At 36.1% G+C, this 13,334-nt stretch overlaps 1 protein-coding gene across 1 annotated transcript in view; it reads right to left on the bottom strand.

Annotated features, from left to right (window-relative positions):
- The window catches only part of FMO2 (flavin containing dimethylaniline monoxygenase 2), a 59,102-nt gene that overhangs the window by 19,853 nt on the left and 25,915 nt on the right, over nucleotides 1–13,334 (bottom strand). Inside the window, 1 exon segment of the mRNA XM_022560064.3 lies at nucleotides 1,000–1,188. Within this exon segment, the coding sequence (XP_022415772.3) occupies nucleotides 1,000–1,188 (189 nt within the window).

Below are 13,334 nucleotides of genomic sequence, written 5' to 3' on the forward strand. Positions count from 1 at the left end.
TGGGAGGTCACCATATTAATACAGAACTCAGTGAGGACACCTCCTTTTATAGTTTGAGTTAGTTCCATCATCTTATGGCTGTAGTAACTCAGAGGCCAATAAACAGAAGTGAGTTTTCCTAAGCCCTCTCCAACCTCCAGAAAACAACCTCAGTAAAATCATAAACAAGAGAAATGGAAACTGGGAAAAACTACATTAGATAGAATGTGATATTTTAATGGTATTTACATATATTGATGTCTGTCAAATCAACGATTACAAATTAATATACTACAAATCTGGAACAAAACTAAAGTTACTGAGAAAATGAGCTGTGTTAAAAAAACTAAGTTCCACTAACAGTTATTTATTCAAGGCTATAATTTAAATTTTATTTCCTAGGCACAGTTACTAGTTTTCAGAGTGTAGGTTACTGATAAAAATTCAGGATGTTTAATGAGAATATTGTTTTTTTATCTCATTGATTATTTGTTTTCAAGGAAACACAGGAAAGGTAGTTATAATTGTATTTCAAAATGGTCTGGTTATTCTTTTGTTGCTAAAGAATGCATCAAAAAATTAGCCAAAATGGTTTCTACAGGCTTCTGAGATGAATGGAGAGCTGTGAGTTTATTTAGTACATTTTTCTAAGAAATTTCATTTTTATGGAGACGGTAAGAAAATGAAATAACAATGTGGTATTTTTTTTCATATATCCTTTCAAAGGAAATGAGGCTAGGAGTCCTCAGTGGTTATAGGTATTAAATGCAGTTTCACCGTCAATATAATCATTCAAGTCACTAATTTTAACAGATTTTTTTCTTCTGTTAATGTATATAATCTATAATATCAGGGGTAATGACACTACTTTTTGGGTTTTCTACTGTGCTGTTGTTTTTCAGAAAATAATTGAATTAGAATGTTTTGTTTTATTCCCAATTTCTTTCATTATCAGAGTAACTTCTCTATTTAAATGTGAGCTAATGTAGAGAAAACCATTCTTTCCCCAAAATACAGTACCTGGAACTGAATATATTTTAGTAGATCAAACTTTTTGACAAAAATCCTGAAGAATTCCAGGAGCTTAGAATTGTGCAGGAAGTTTGGAAAATCTTCAGGCATTGGAAGGTCACTGAAACAGGACATTTCTTTGCTGGTGTTGGTGATGACAGATTGATAGATACTCGCTAGGCCATCTTCAGTATTTTCCTATTGAAATAAAAGAGCGATAATCTTGTATTAAAAAAAAAAATCCCTTGGTTTCCTACTCTTCTTCCAAATCTAACCCCTGCGTGACATGAACCTCTTTCATTGCTGTAGTGTGACTGAAATGTCTGCCTGATGAGGTGCAGCATATGTGCTTCATCATCCTATGTGATATGACCTGGCTGGGGCCTTCCAGTGTTGCTCACTGGAGGGGCTTATTGCCGTTGGTGGGATCGGGAGTGGGGGCAGTCCTCCTTCTGACACATTGCAGGATATTTAGCATCCCAGATCTCTACCTGTTTAATGTCAATCATTGTGACAACCAGCCCTCTTCTGAAATTCCCCCTGGGGAGGCCGTACCCATCCTCCACCTTATTAGGAACCAATACACCTTGGGACACTGGTCAGAGACTACAATGGAGAATTTCAATTAAAATGAGTACTTTTGGGGGCAGGAAGTTTTTGCATCTTAATTTGAATCCTCCCCCGCCTTTATTTTATGCTTTATGTGAATCAACCTTCCTCAAGTGACACAGGTAAGTAGTATTAATGCCAGTCAAATCTTAAACTTGATTCTAAATGTTATCGAGTATGCTTTGGTAAATCAGGAGGCAGCACATGCCATGGTTGAGTTTATAATTCCCTCTGCAAAACTGCTCTGCGTAATGATTTAATGTTAAATCATACAAGAGCCAAGTACGGTGATTCAGTGTCTGTGAAATCAGCATGTTATCAAAGAAAGTTTTATAAGAAATCTACATAATGTCGCCCAAGAACTCCTCGATAGATGCTTCTGCATTTGCAGAGACTAAGCATAATCCAGGCACACAGTAGTTGCTGTTATGACTCAGTACTGGGGTAGGGTATAAGGAAATGGAAAGGCTGTAGGAACTCATAAATTAATTGAAATAAGTTCCTTAATCTTATATAAATGGCATTATGGCCTCTTTCACAGAATAGTAAGTAAAGGAAAGTAAATATTCAACTCTAATCCCACCACTGCAATAAATCAGTTGTATATGTTGCTTTCTCATCCTTATTCACAGAAAATCATTACTTTCCTGCCAAATCTTCAGATCAAGACTCCTTACATTTTTGCAACACTTGAAAGAGGCAGCCTGGACTAGCAGAAGGAGCCTGGTCTTTGAAGTTAGACACAGGTTTGAGTTCATCTCTTTCAGACTGTGTGAGCCTGGACCCGTCAGTACCCCTGAGCTTCAGTCCTCTCATCTGTAAACTAGGGAGGTGCTAGGTGCTCAAGAGTATTGTTTATTGTTACTGAGGAAGCGGTACGCTTCAGCAGAGCTGTCAGTTACACCTCACGGTTCACTACAGTAGAAGAAAGGCAACCAGGCAGCTGCTCTGACACCAAAGGAGGTGATACAAGTACACTCACTATCAAATCTGAGTTTTCTGATATTTCCTTTGCCAGAGGCTGTGCTCAGTTTCAAAGAGTTAAAAAAGATTAAACTGTGGAATCTTGCTTCTGTTATCAGCAAAGCTCTTTATATGTATTGGGCTTCACTGTGTCCAAATTTCAGAGATTATCCGTACTAACATGAGTTACCACAGCTAAGATGATGCTTACTCTCAGATCATGCCATTTAAGAGCAATAAAAAGTCCAAGTTTGTAAAGATCCTTCCTCATACATTTCACACTCTCTCTTTCTTCCTCATTCATTCATCCATTCATTCCCTCGTGTCTACCGTAGGCCAGGAGTCAGATGCCTTTTTTCCACGAGCAAGGTGTTTAACCTTCCTAGTCCAGAATCAAGGCTTAGATGATAACTTTGTTACAGTTTTAAGTGGCTTGGTAAAAATTAGATTAGGGTACGCCAGCTTTCTGGGTGATTAATTTGGTGTGGTGTTATTATTAACTGTATGTACATATTCGAAGGCAAAGGGAGTTTGTATTCGAATCTGAAGTGCTTTCTGTCTCATATACAAGGATACAGTGATCTGAACTCTGGATGAATAAATCATGGTATTTTTATTTTCAAACACTAGCTTCAAATTGCATAATACAGTTGTCCCTTAATATTCACAGGGGATTAGTTCCAGGACCCCTTGTGGATACCCACATCCATGGATGCTCAAGTCCATTATATAAAATGGTGTAGTACTTGCACCTGTGCAAGTTATGTAAGGCAGAATCCTCGTTTTCTCCTGTAAAATGGGGTTCTTCAGTTGTTCCAACATTAAACAATCATTATGAGGCTTTGATGAGATTAAAGTGCTTAGCACAATGCCTGACTCTAAATAACTGCTCCATCCATGTTTGCCTCTATTGCCATTATTACCGGTCACTAGAGTTAGTCTTACTAAACCCGTCATAGTTTTAAAACAGCTAAACTAAGATCGACTGTTACACTAGAGCCAACATGTTAGTTTTTTCAAGTGCTTTAAATTGGCTTTAAAATGTGGTTGGCTCCTCTATCAGGTCAATCTTAAGGGGATTTCGAGTGAAGAGAACTGGTTTGATGTCTCAGCCCCTACGGTAATTTCAGAGACAGGGCAAGGCTTTCCTTTGGGGATTTTACTTGTGTAACTTGACACAATTGATGATGACATCACAATTATTCTTCTGAAGATCAAGTAATAATCTTTATCATTGGGTTGATTGGTATACAGCTGTGAAAAAAAAAAAAGCTTTGTGCTCATGTGTGCTTCTTCCTGTGTTGGCTGAAGTACATGTCTATATGTTTAGACAAATCTGGGCAAAATTGAGTTTGCCCAGGGTTATAAAGGGAAGATGATTCTTATTAATAAACAAATGTATATCAACTATATCTCCTGTTCAGGCCCTGAGCTTGGAGTTAGGGGTAAGATGTAACCAGGACACACAGCTTCTATCTTTATGGAGCTTACTGTTATATTGAATTAAAATCAATTTGGACTTTGAAGATGGAAAGTGGAGACAGAATAAGATGAGAGGCTTTGCTCAACCAAGTCAAGGACAGGAGACAGTTTTCAAAACAAATAAATTTAACTCACATATTTACTTAAAATACAAGCACTGCCTAAAAATGATAGTTAAGCACAAATACAGATAAATAGCCTGAATTTCCTAGCAAATAGAATTTGCTACAATTTGCTTGTTTGAGATAAATGGTCATATGATAAGCATTTTCTTAATATAAATTTTTCTGAAGGTCAGAAGACTATATAGCAAAACCAAGTTAGTTCAGACAGTACTGATTTGGAATTTATGGTCTTTTGATTATAGGCTGGACTGAAGTTTATCTTTGACTGTATAAAAATTAAAAGCTGTAAAAACTAAATTAAGTTTAAGAAAGACTATAAGGCTAATATTTAATCTACTAGAGGGAGCAACTTACAAAGCAAAAATATATTCACTTATTATAAATGTAAATACAAAATCTTATAAACTAGTCTTTTTCATTATGAAACATAATTATATTGACCTCTACCAATCAGTAGTTTGTTCTCATGGCTAGTTACTCTAACCAGTTTGGAAATAAAATTCATTTCTTTGAAAATATTCTGTCATTCCATATTTTCACTCTTTCAGGTGGACTTTATAACTCTCTGCTGCATTGTTTGTAATAAGTGTAACTGAAACTCTTTTTACTTCCTTGTCCTGCAGTTAGAGGCAAAATTGTCATCCCCACATGCTAGTCCATGGACTAGTTGCATTAGAAGAATTCAGGGGAGATTTGAAAAATATAAAGTGTGAGTAGGTCTGGTTTGGGCCCAGGCATCTGTATTTTACAAGTGCTGCCCAGCTGATTCTTATGCACAATGAACATTGGGAAACACCATCTTTATTAGAGTGTCACTGCATTCTGCCATCTCTCCATTAGGCTGGTACTTCCCTGATCTCTGGCCTTGATCACTGACAGAGCCCCCTTATTAAACTCCCTGACTCAGATATTGCCCACTTTCTTCACTGACTTCAGGGTAAACAGTACACTCGTTGGCATGGGACACAAGGTCCTCACAATGAGGCCCTGGCTATTCTCTCCAGCCTCATCAGTTATCACTCAGCCACTTTCATCCTTCTTTCCAGCCACATCACACGACTTTCTATTCTGTAAGTGTATCAGGTTTCACAAGCTTCCATACCTTTGCACATACCATTTGCTCTGCCTAGAACACTTTCTCCATATTCATGTACCTGATCTCTGAACATTGTCAAGACAAGTAAAAGCATCACATCCTTTAGGAAGCTTGCCCTATTCTCTGCTGAGTGAGATTCCGTGCTTTCCATAACATTTAGTGTATCAGCCCTTATACATTTGCACTCTGTAAATTTGCTTTAGTTCCACCCCACCAGCCCCCCACCGACACCCCACTGAAAAATGAGCCCATTGATGGCAGGGATGGTGCATTTGGGCCTTTTTAGTACCTAGTACATGCCTGGTGCGTAGTATGCAATCAGGTAATATGTTTGTTGAATGAGTGAAAGAAGTAATGTTAACTGGAAGCTTTTTTCCCTCATTGCAAACAGGACTTAATGATACTAAAATGGACGTTTAATAGTGTAATGGGAATAAGTAAATGGTTTTGCTGATAGTATGCTATAAACTTTGTTTTGTTTTATGCATGAAAATGTTATGATTTTGCTAATATTATGCTATAAACTTTATTGTGTTCATGCAAACATTACATCTTTAAAAATACTAGGGAAAACTAACCAAAGTATATCTTAAACAGCTGGAGAAGAGGCTTCAGAACCATGGTATTTTATACTTGATTGTCTGGAGAGTTACAAATATCTAACATGTTAAATTTAGTTCTATTAAATGGGTAGCAGTGTACAAAAACTTATATTGAATTATGCTGTGATAGATTCTTTGGATAAATTTATCTAAGGGAACTTCTGAAAGTAAAACAAGGGTAAGGTGGTTATCTTTTCCGGGAAGGAAATGGCTCTTTGTTCTAAGCTAGTTCTATATGATGTTAAACTGAACATGCCAGTTGAAACAGAAGAAAGGCTGTCAGGCATAGAAAAAAATAGATGAACTATATGTTAAGTCAGTGTGGAAATGGCACCATATGGGAAATTCTATTTGGTGATATCCCACGTGCCTGCTTCACAGTCTTATCTTTCTATTATCAACATTTAAGTCCATGACTTTGATGGAGACAAATACAGGTGATCAAATTTGTATATACCCAAAGCATGGAGGCATAGAAACTTGACACAGGATTGAAACTTCAAATAAACGCTTAAAATAAAGTATAGTTGATTTGCAATATTATATTACTTTCTGGTGTACAACATAGTGATTGAATATTTTTATAGATTATACTCCATTTAAAGTTATTACAAAATAATGGCTATGTTTCCCTGTGCTGTACAGTATATCCTGTTGCTTATTTATTTTATACATGATAGTTTGTGTCTCTTAGTTCCATACCCGTATCCTGTCCTCCCCTGCTTCCTCTCCCCACTGGTAACAACTAGTTTGTTCTCTACATCTGTGAGTCTGTTTCTGTTTTGTTATATACATTTGTCTGTTTTATTTTTCAGAATCCACATATAAGTGATAACAGAGTATTTGTCTTTCTCTGATTTATTTCACTAAGCATAATACTACCCACGTCCATCCAGGTTGTTGCAAATGCCAGAATTTCATTCTTTTTAATGGCCAAATAGTATTCCATTATATATATGTACCGCATCTTTATCCATTCATCTCTTGATGGGCACTTCGGTTTCTTCCATATTTTGGCTATTGTAAATAATGCTGCTATAGACATTGGGGTGCATGTATCTTTTAGAATTAGTGGTTTTGGTTTTTTTGAATATATACCCAGGAGTGTAATTGCTCAATCATATGGTAGTTTTATTTTTAATTTTTTGAGGAACCTCCATACTGTTTTCCACAGTGGCTGTACTAGTATACATTCCCACCAGCACTATACAAGGGTTCCCTTTTTTCTGCATCCTTGCCAACATTTGTTATTTGTGTTCTTTTTGATAATAGCCATCCTGACTGGTGTGAGGTAATATCTCACTGTGGTTTTAATTTGCACTTCTCTGTAGATGAGCAATGTTAAGCATCTTTTCATGTGCCTGTTGACCATCTGTGTGTCTCCTTTGGAAAAATATTTATTCAGGTCTTCTGCCCATTTTTTAATTGGGTTTTATTGAGTTGTATGAGCTGTTTATATATTTTGGATATTAACCCCTTATCAGTCATATCATTTGCAAGTATTTTCTCCCATTCAGTAGGTGTCTTTTTGTTTTGCTGATGGTTTCCTTTGCTGTGCAAAAGCTTTTACATTTTATTAGGTCCCATTTGTTTATTTTTGCTTTTGTTTCTTTTGCTTTAGGGGGCAGATCCAAAAAAAATATTGCTGTGATTCATGTCAAAGAGTGTTCTGCGTTATGTTCTTTTTCTAGGACTTTTATGGTTTCAGGTCTTACATCCATTTTGAGTTTATTTTTGTATATGGTGTAGGGAAGTTCTAATATTCTTTTACATAGCAAACTTGACAGAAGATTGAAACTTCAAATAACACTCTTTGACTGAAGATAAAACCAACTAAATAATGTTTAACATGCACAAATGTGAATTCCTACAAATAGGATTAAAGAATTAGTTTCACAAAGATAGTGACCCAAGTCATCAATGATTCAAATGAAAAACACCAAGGGGTTTTAAATGATCCCAAGCTTAGTATAAATCATTAGAATTATGTGAGACAAAGCGTGATGGTAAACCAACATAAGTTTAATCTCACTATTTTGGCTGGTTCTAAGACCTACCATCTACCACTTATTAGTCACTATAGGCAAACCACTTACCTTTGGCTTTCTCACTTTCAGTTGGAATTAACAATAACTAATGTAGGAGAGTATTGTGAGTATAGAATGAGATTATTCATATGAAAATAATTATATAAATGATAGCTTTAATTTTGTGGATTCTGAAAAAGCTGGTGCAACAGTAAACTGTTTTAGTAGAGGTGTAGCATTCAAACCAAGGGAAGCATAAGCTATAGTGGGAATGTGTCAAACGAATTGATTATAAAGTTTTTGAGAGCAGTGATTATGTCTGATTCACTCTCCATTGTCTAAAGCACTGCTAAACACTCTTTGGTTCTGAAAAAAGTATATGTTGTGGAGATAAACTGGCTTGGAACATTGGATCTTGGGGGAGTCACATTTTAAGACAGAAAGTGATATTTTAGATTGAATCTAGAGGAAGGAAACCAAGATGAAGAGACGTTTAGAGACTATTACACGAGGAGTAATTAAAATAATTGAATATATGTAGCTGGGATAAAGACATATTTATATCCAAATGTAAAAAGGAAAGAAAAAACAATGTATATCGGTAAGTTCTGTATGAGCATAGGTATCAGGAGCAGTAAAGGAGGCAGAGCAGGTTAGAGGCTGAAGGAAGAACATGCTTTCCTCTCTCAATACCTCAGTAAGGTTATTAATTGTGAGGGCTCAGGAATCCTACAGACCTTCACTTTTATTCTTTTTCCACTACCTATGTTCCCTTGTGCAAGTTGTTTATCCCAAACGTTAGTTTCGTCTTCATATGTAAGTGAGGATAATCATAACACCTACGTCCTAGGAGTATTGTGAAGAAAACTGAGATGAAGCATGGCAAGTGCTTCCCATTGCTGGAGAAAGTGCTAAAATATATGTTAATTACCCTCCCTTCCCATGTTCCAAAGCGGCCACTAGGGGGTGCCAGAGAACTGGTTTGTTCTCTAAATCTGTGAGTCTTATTTCTTTTTTGTTATATCCACTAGTTTGTTTTGTTTTTTAGATTCCATGTATGAGTGATATAATACAGTATTTGTTTTTCTCTCTCTGACTAATTTCACTTAGCACAATACTCGCCAAGTCCATCCATATTTTTGCAAATGGCAAAATTTCATTCTATTTTTATGGCTGAATAGTATTCCATTGTATACATATACCACTTCTTTTTTATCCATTCATCTGTTGGTGGATACTTAGGTTGCTTCCATATCTTGGCAATTGTAAATAATGCTGCTATGAACATTGGGGTGCATGTATCTTTATTGAATTAGTGTTTTTGATTTTTTTCAGATAAATACCCGGGAATGGAATTGCTGGGTTATATGGTAGTTCTAGTTTTAGTTTCTTGAGAAACATTCCTACTGTTTTTCATAGTGGCTGCACCAATTTACATTCCCACTAACAGTGTACGAGGGTTCCCTTTTCTCCACATCCTCGCTAACATTTGTTATTTGTGCGTGTGTGTGCGTGTGTGTCTGTGTCTGTGTGTGTTTAATGATAAACATTCTGACAGATGTCTGTATCCTTCCCCAGGTTAGGGTAGTTTTCAGCCATTATTTCTTATTTATTTATATTATTATTTTTTAATATTAGGTTTTTTTTAACATCTTTATTGGAGTATAATTGCTTTACAATGGCGTGTTAGTTTCTGCTTTATAACAAAGTGAAACAGCTATACATATACATGTATCCCCTTATCTCTTCCCTCTTGCATCTCTCCCCTACCCTCCTTATCCCACCCCTCTAGGTGGACACAAAGCACCTAGCTAATCTCCCTGTGCTATGTGGCTGCTTCCCACTAGCTATCTATTTTATATTTGGTAGTGTATATATGTCCATGCCACTCTCTCACTTCATCCCAGCTTACTGTTCCTCCTCCCCCTGTCCTCAAGTCCATTCTCTGCGTCTGGGTCTTTATTCCTGTCTCCTGCCCCTAGGTTCTTCAGAAGAAATTTTTTCCTTTTTTTTTTCTTAGATTCCATATATATGTGTTAGCATATGGTATTTGTTTTTCTCTTTCTGACTTACTTCACTCTGTATGACAGCCTCTAGGTCCATCCACCTCACTAGAAATAACTCAATTTCATTTCTTTTTATGGCTGAGTAATATTCCATTGAATATATGTGCCACATCTTCTTTATGCATTCATCTGTCGATGGACACTTAGGTTGCTTCAGTGTCCTGGCTATTGTAAATAGAGCTGCAGTGAACATTGTGCTACATGACGCTTTTTGAATTATGGTTTTCTCAGGGAATATGCCCAGTAGTGGGATTGCTGGGTCATATGGTAGTTCTATTTTTAGTTTTTTAAGGAACCTCCATACTGTTCTCCATAGCGGCTGAATCAATTTACATTTCCACCAACAGTGCAAGAGGGTTCCCTTTTCTACTCACCCTCTCCAGCATGTATTGTTTGTAGATTTTTTGCTAATGGCCATTCTGACTGGTGTGAGGTGATAACTCATTGTAGTTTTGATTTGCATTTCTCTAATAATTAGTGATGTTGAGCATCCTTTCCTGTGTTTGTTGCCATCTGTATATCTTCTTTGGAGAAATGTCTATTTAGGTCTTATGCCCATTTTTGGTTTGGGTTGTTTATTTTTTTGATATTGAGCTGCATGAGCTGCTTGTATATTTTGGAGATTAATCCTTTGTCAGTTGCTTCATTTGCAAATATTTTCTCCCATTCTGAGGGTTGTCTTTTCATCTTGTTTATGGTTTCCTTTGCTGTGCAAAAGCTTTGAAGTTTCATTAGGTCCCATTTGTTTATTTTTGTTTTTATTTCCATTTCTCTAGGAGGTGGGTCAAAAAGGATCTTGCTGTGATTTATGTCATGGAGTGTTCTGCCTATGTTTTCCTCTAACAGTTTTATAGTGTCTGGATTTCCATTTAGGTCTTTAATCCATTTTGAGCTTATTTTTGTGTATGGTGTTAGGGAGTGTTCTAATTTCATTCTTTTATGTGTAGCTGTCCAGTTTTCCCAGCACCACTTATTGAAGAGGCTGTCTTTTCTCCATTGTATATTCTTGCCTCCTTTATGAAAGGTAAGGTGACCATATGTGTGTGGGCTTATCTCTGGGTTTTCTAACTTGTTCCATTGATCTATCTTTCTGTTTTTGTGCCAGTACCATACTGCCTTGACTACTGTAGCTTTGTAGTATAGTCTGAAGTCAGGGAGCCTCATGCCTCCAGCTCCATTTTTCTTTCTCAAGAATTCTTTGGCTATTCAGGATCTTTGGTGTTTCCATACAAATTGTGAAATTTTTTATTCTAGTTCTGTGAAAAATACCATTGGTAGTTTGATAGGGATTGCATTGAATCTGTAGATTGTTTTGGGTACTATAGTCATTTTCACAATGCTGATTCTTCCAACCCAAGAACATGGTATATCTCTCCATCTGTTTGTATCATCTTTAATTTCTTTCATCAGTGTCTTATAGTTTTCTGCATACAGGTCTTTTTGTCTCCCTAGGTAGGTATATTCCTAGGTATTTTATTCTTTTTGTTGCAATGGTAAATGGGAGTGTTTCCTTAATTTCTCTTGCAGATTTTTCATCATTAGTGTATAGGAATGCAAGAGATTCCTGTGCATTAATTTTGTATGCTGCTACTTTACCAAATTCATTGATTAGGTCTTGTAGTTTTCTGGTAGCATCTTGAGGTTTCTCTATGTATAGTATCATGTCATCTGAAAACAGTGACACTTTTACTTCTTTTCTAATTTAGATTCTTTTTACTTCTTTTTCTTCTCTGATTGCTGTGGCTAAAACTTCCAAAACTATGCTGAATAAGAGAGGTAAGAGTGGGCAACCTTGTCTTCTTCCTGATCTTAGTGGAAATGGTTTCAGTTTTTCACCATTGAGACCGATGTTGGCTGTGGGCTTGTCATATATGGCCTTTATTATGTTGAGGAAACATCCCCCTATGCATACTTTCTGGAGGGTTTTTATCATAAATGGGTGTTGAATTTTGTCGAAAGCTGTATCTATTGAGATGATCATATGGTTTTTCTCCTTCAGCTTGTTAATATGGTTTATCACATTGATTGATTTTTGTGTGTTGAAGAATCCTTGCGTTCTTGGGATAAACCCCAGTTGATCATTGTTTATGATCCTTTTAATGCGTTGTTGGATTCTGTTTGCTAGTATTTTGTTAAGGATTTTTGCATGTATGTTCATCAGTGATATTGGCCTGTAGTTTTCTTTTTTTGTGACATCTTTGTCTGGTTTTGGTATCAGGGTGATGGTGGCCTTGTAGAATGAGTTTGGAAGTGTTCCTACCTCTGCTATATTTGGAAGAGTTTGAAAAGAATAGGTGTTAGCTCTTCTCTAAATGTTTCATTGAATTTGCCTGTGAAACCTTCTGGTCCTGGGCTTTTGTTTGTTGGAAGATTTTTAATCTCAGTCTGAATTTCAGTGCTTGTGATTGGTCTGTTTATACTTTCTATTTCTTCCTCATTCAGTCTGGGAAGGTTGTGCATTTCTAAGAAATTGTCCATTTCTTCCAGGTTGTCCATTTTATTGGCATATAGTTGCTTGTAGTAATCTCTCATGATCCTTTGTATTTCTGCAGTATCAGTTGTTAGTTCTTTTTCATTTCTAATTGTATTGATTTGAATCTTCTCCCTTTTTTTCCTGATGAGTCTGGGTAATGGTTTATCAATTTTGTTTATCTTCTCAAAGAACCAGCTTTTAGTTTTATTGATCTTTGCCATCGTTTCCTTCATTTCTTTTTTGTTTATTTTTGATCTGATCTTTATGATTTCTTTCCTTCTGCTAACTTCGGGGTTTTTTTGTTCTTCTTTCTCTAATTGCTTTAGGTGTAAGGTTAGGTTGTTTATTGGAGACAGTTCTTGTTTCTTGAGGTTGGATTGTACTGCTATAAACTTCTCTCCTAGAACTGCTTTTGCTGCCTCCCATGGGTTTTGGATAATCATGTTTTCATTGTCATTTGTTTGTAGGTATTTTTTTTTATTTCATCTTTGATTTCTTCAGTCATCCCTTGGTAATTTAACAGTGTATTGTTTAGCCTCCATGTGTTTGTATTTTTTTTACAGATTTTTCCTGTAATTGATATCTAGTCTCATAGCGTTGTGGTCAGAAAAGATAGTTGATATGATTTCAAATTTCAGATTTACCAAGGCTTGATTTATGACCCAAGATATGATCTGTCTTGGAGAATATTCCATGAACACTTGAGAAGGAAGTGTATTCTGCTGTTTTTGGATGGAATATCCTATAAATATCAATTAAGTCCATTTTGTTTAATGTATCATTTAAAGCTTTTGTTTCCTTATTTATTTTCATTTTGGATGATCTGTCCATTGGTGAATATTGGGTGTTAAAGTCCCCTACTGTGATTGTGTTACTGTCGTTTTCCCCTTTTAAGACTGTT

Source organism: Delphinapterus leucas, chromosome 1 (assembly GCF_059928025.1).
Source record: "Delphinapterus leucas isolate spDelLeu-1000000601 "Yukka" chromosome 1, BTC_Dleu_Yukka2, whole genome shotgun sequence".
NCBI lineage: Eukaryota > Metazoa > Chordata > Mammalia > Artiodactyla > Monodontidae > Delphinapterus > Delphinapterus leucas.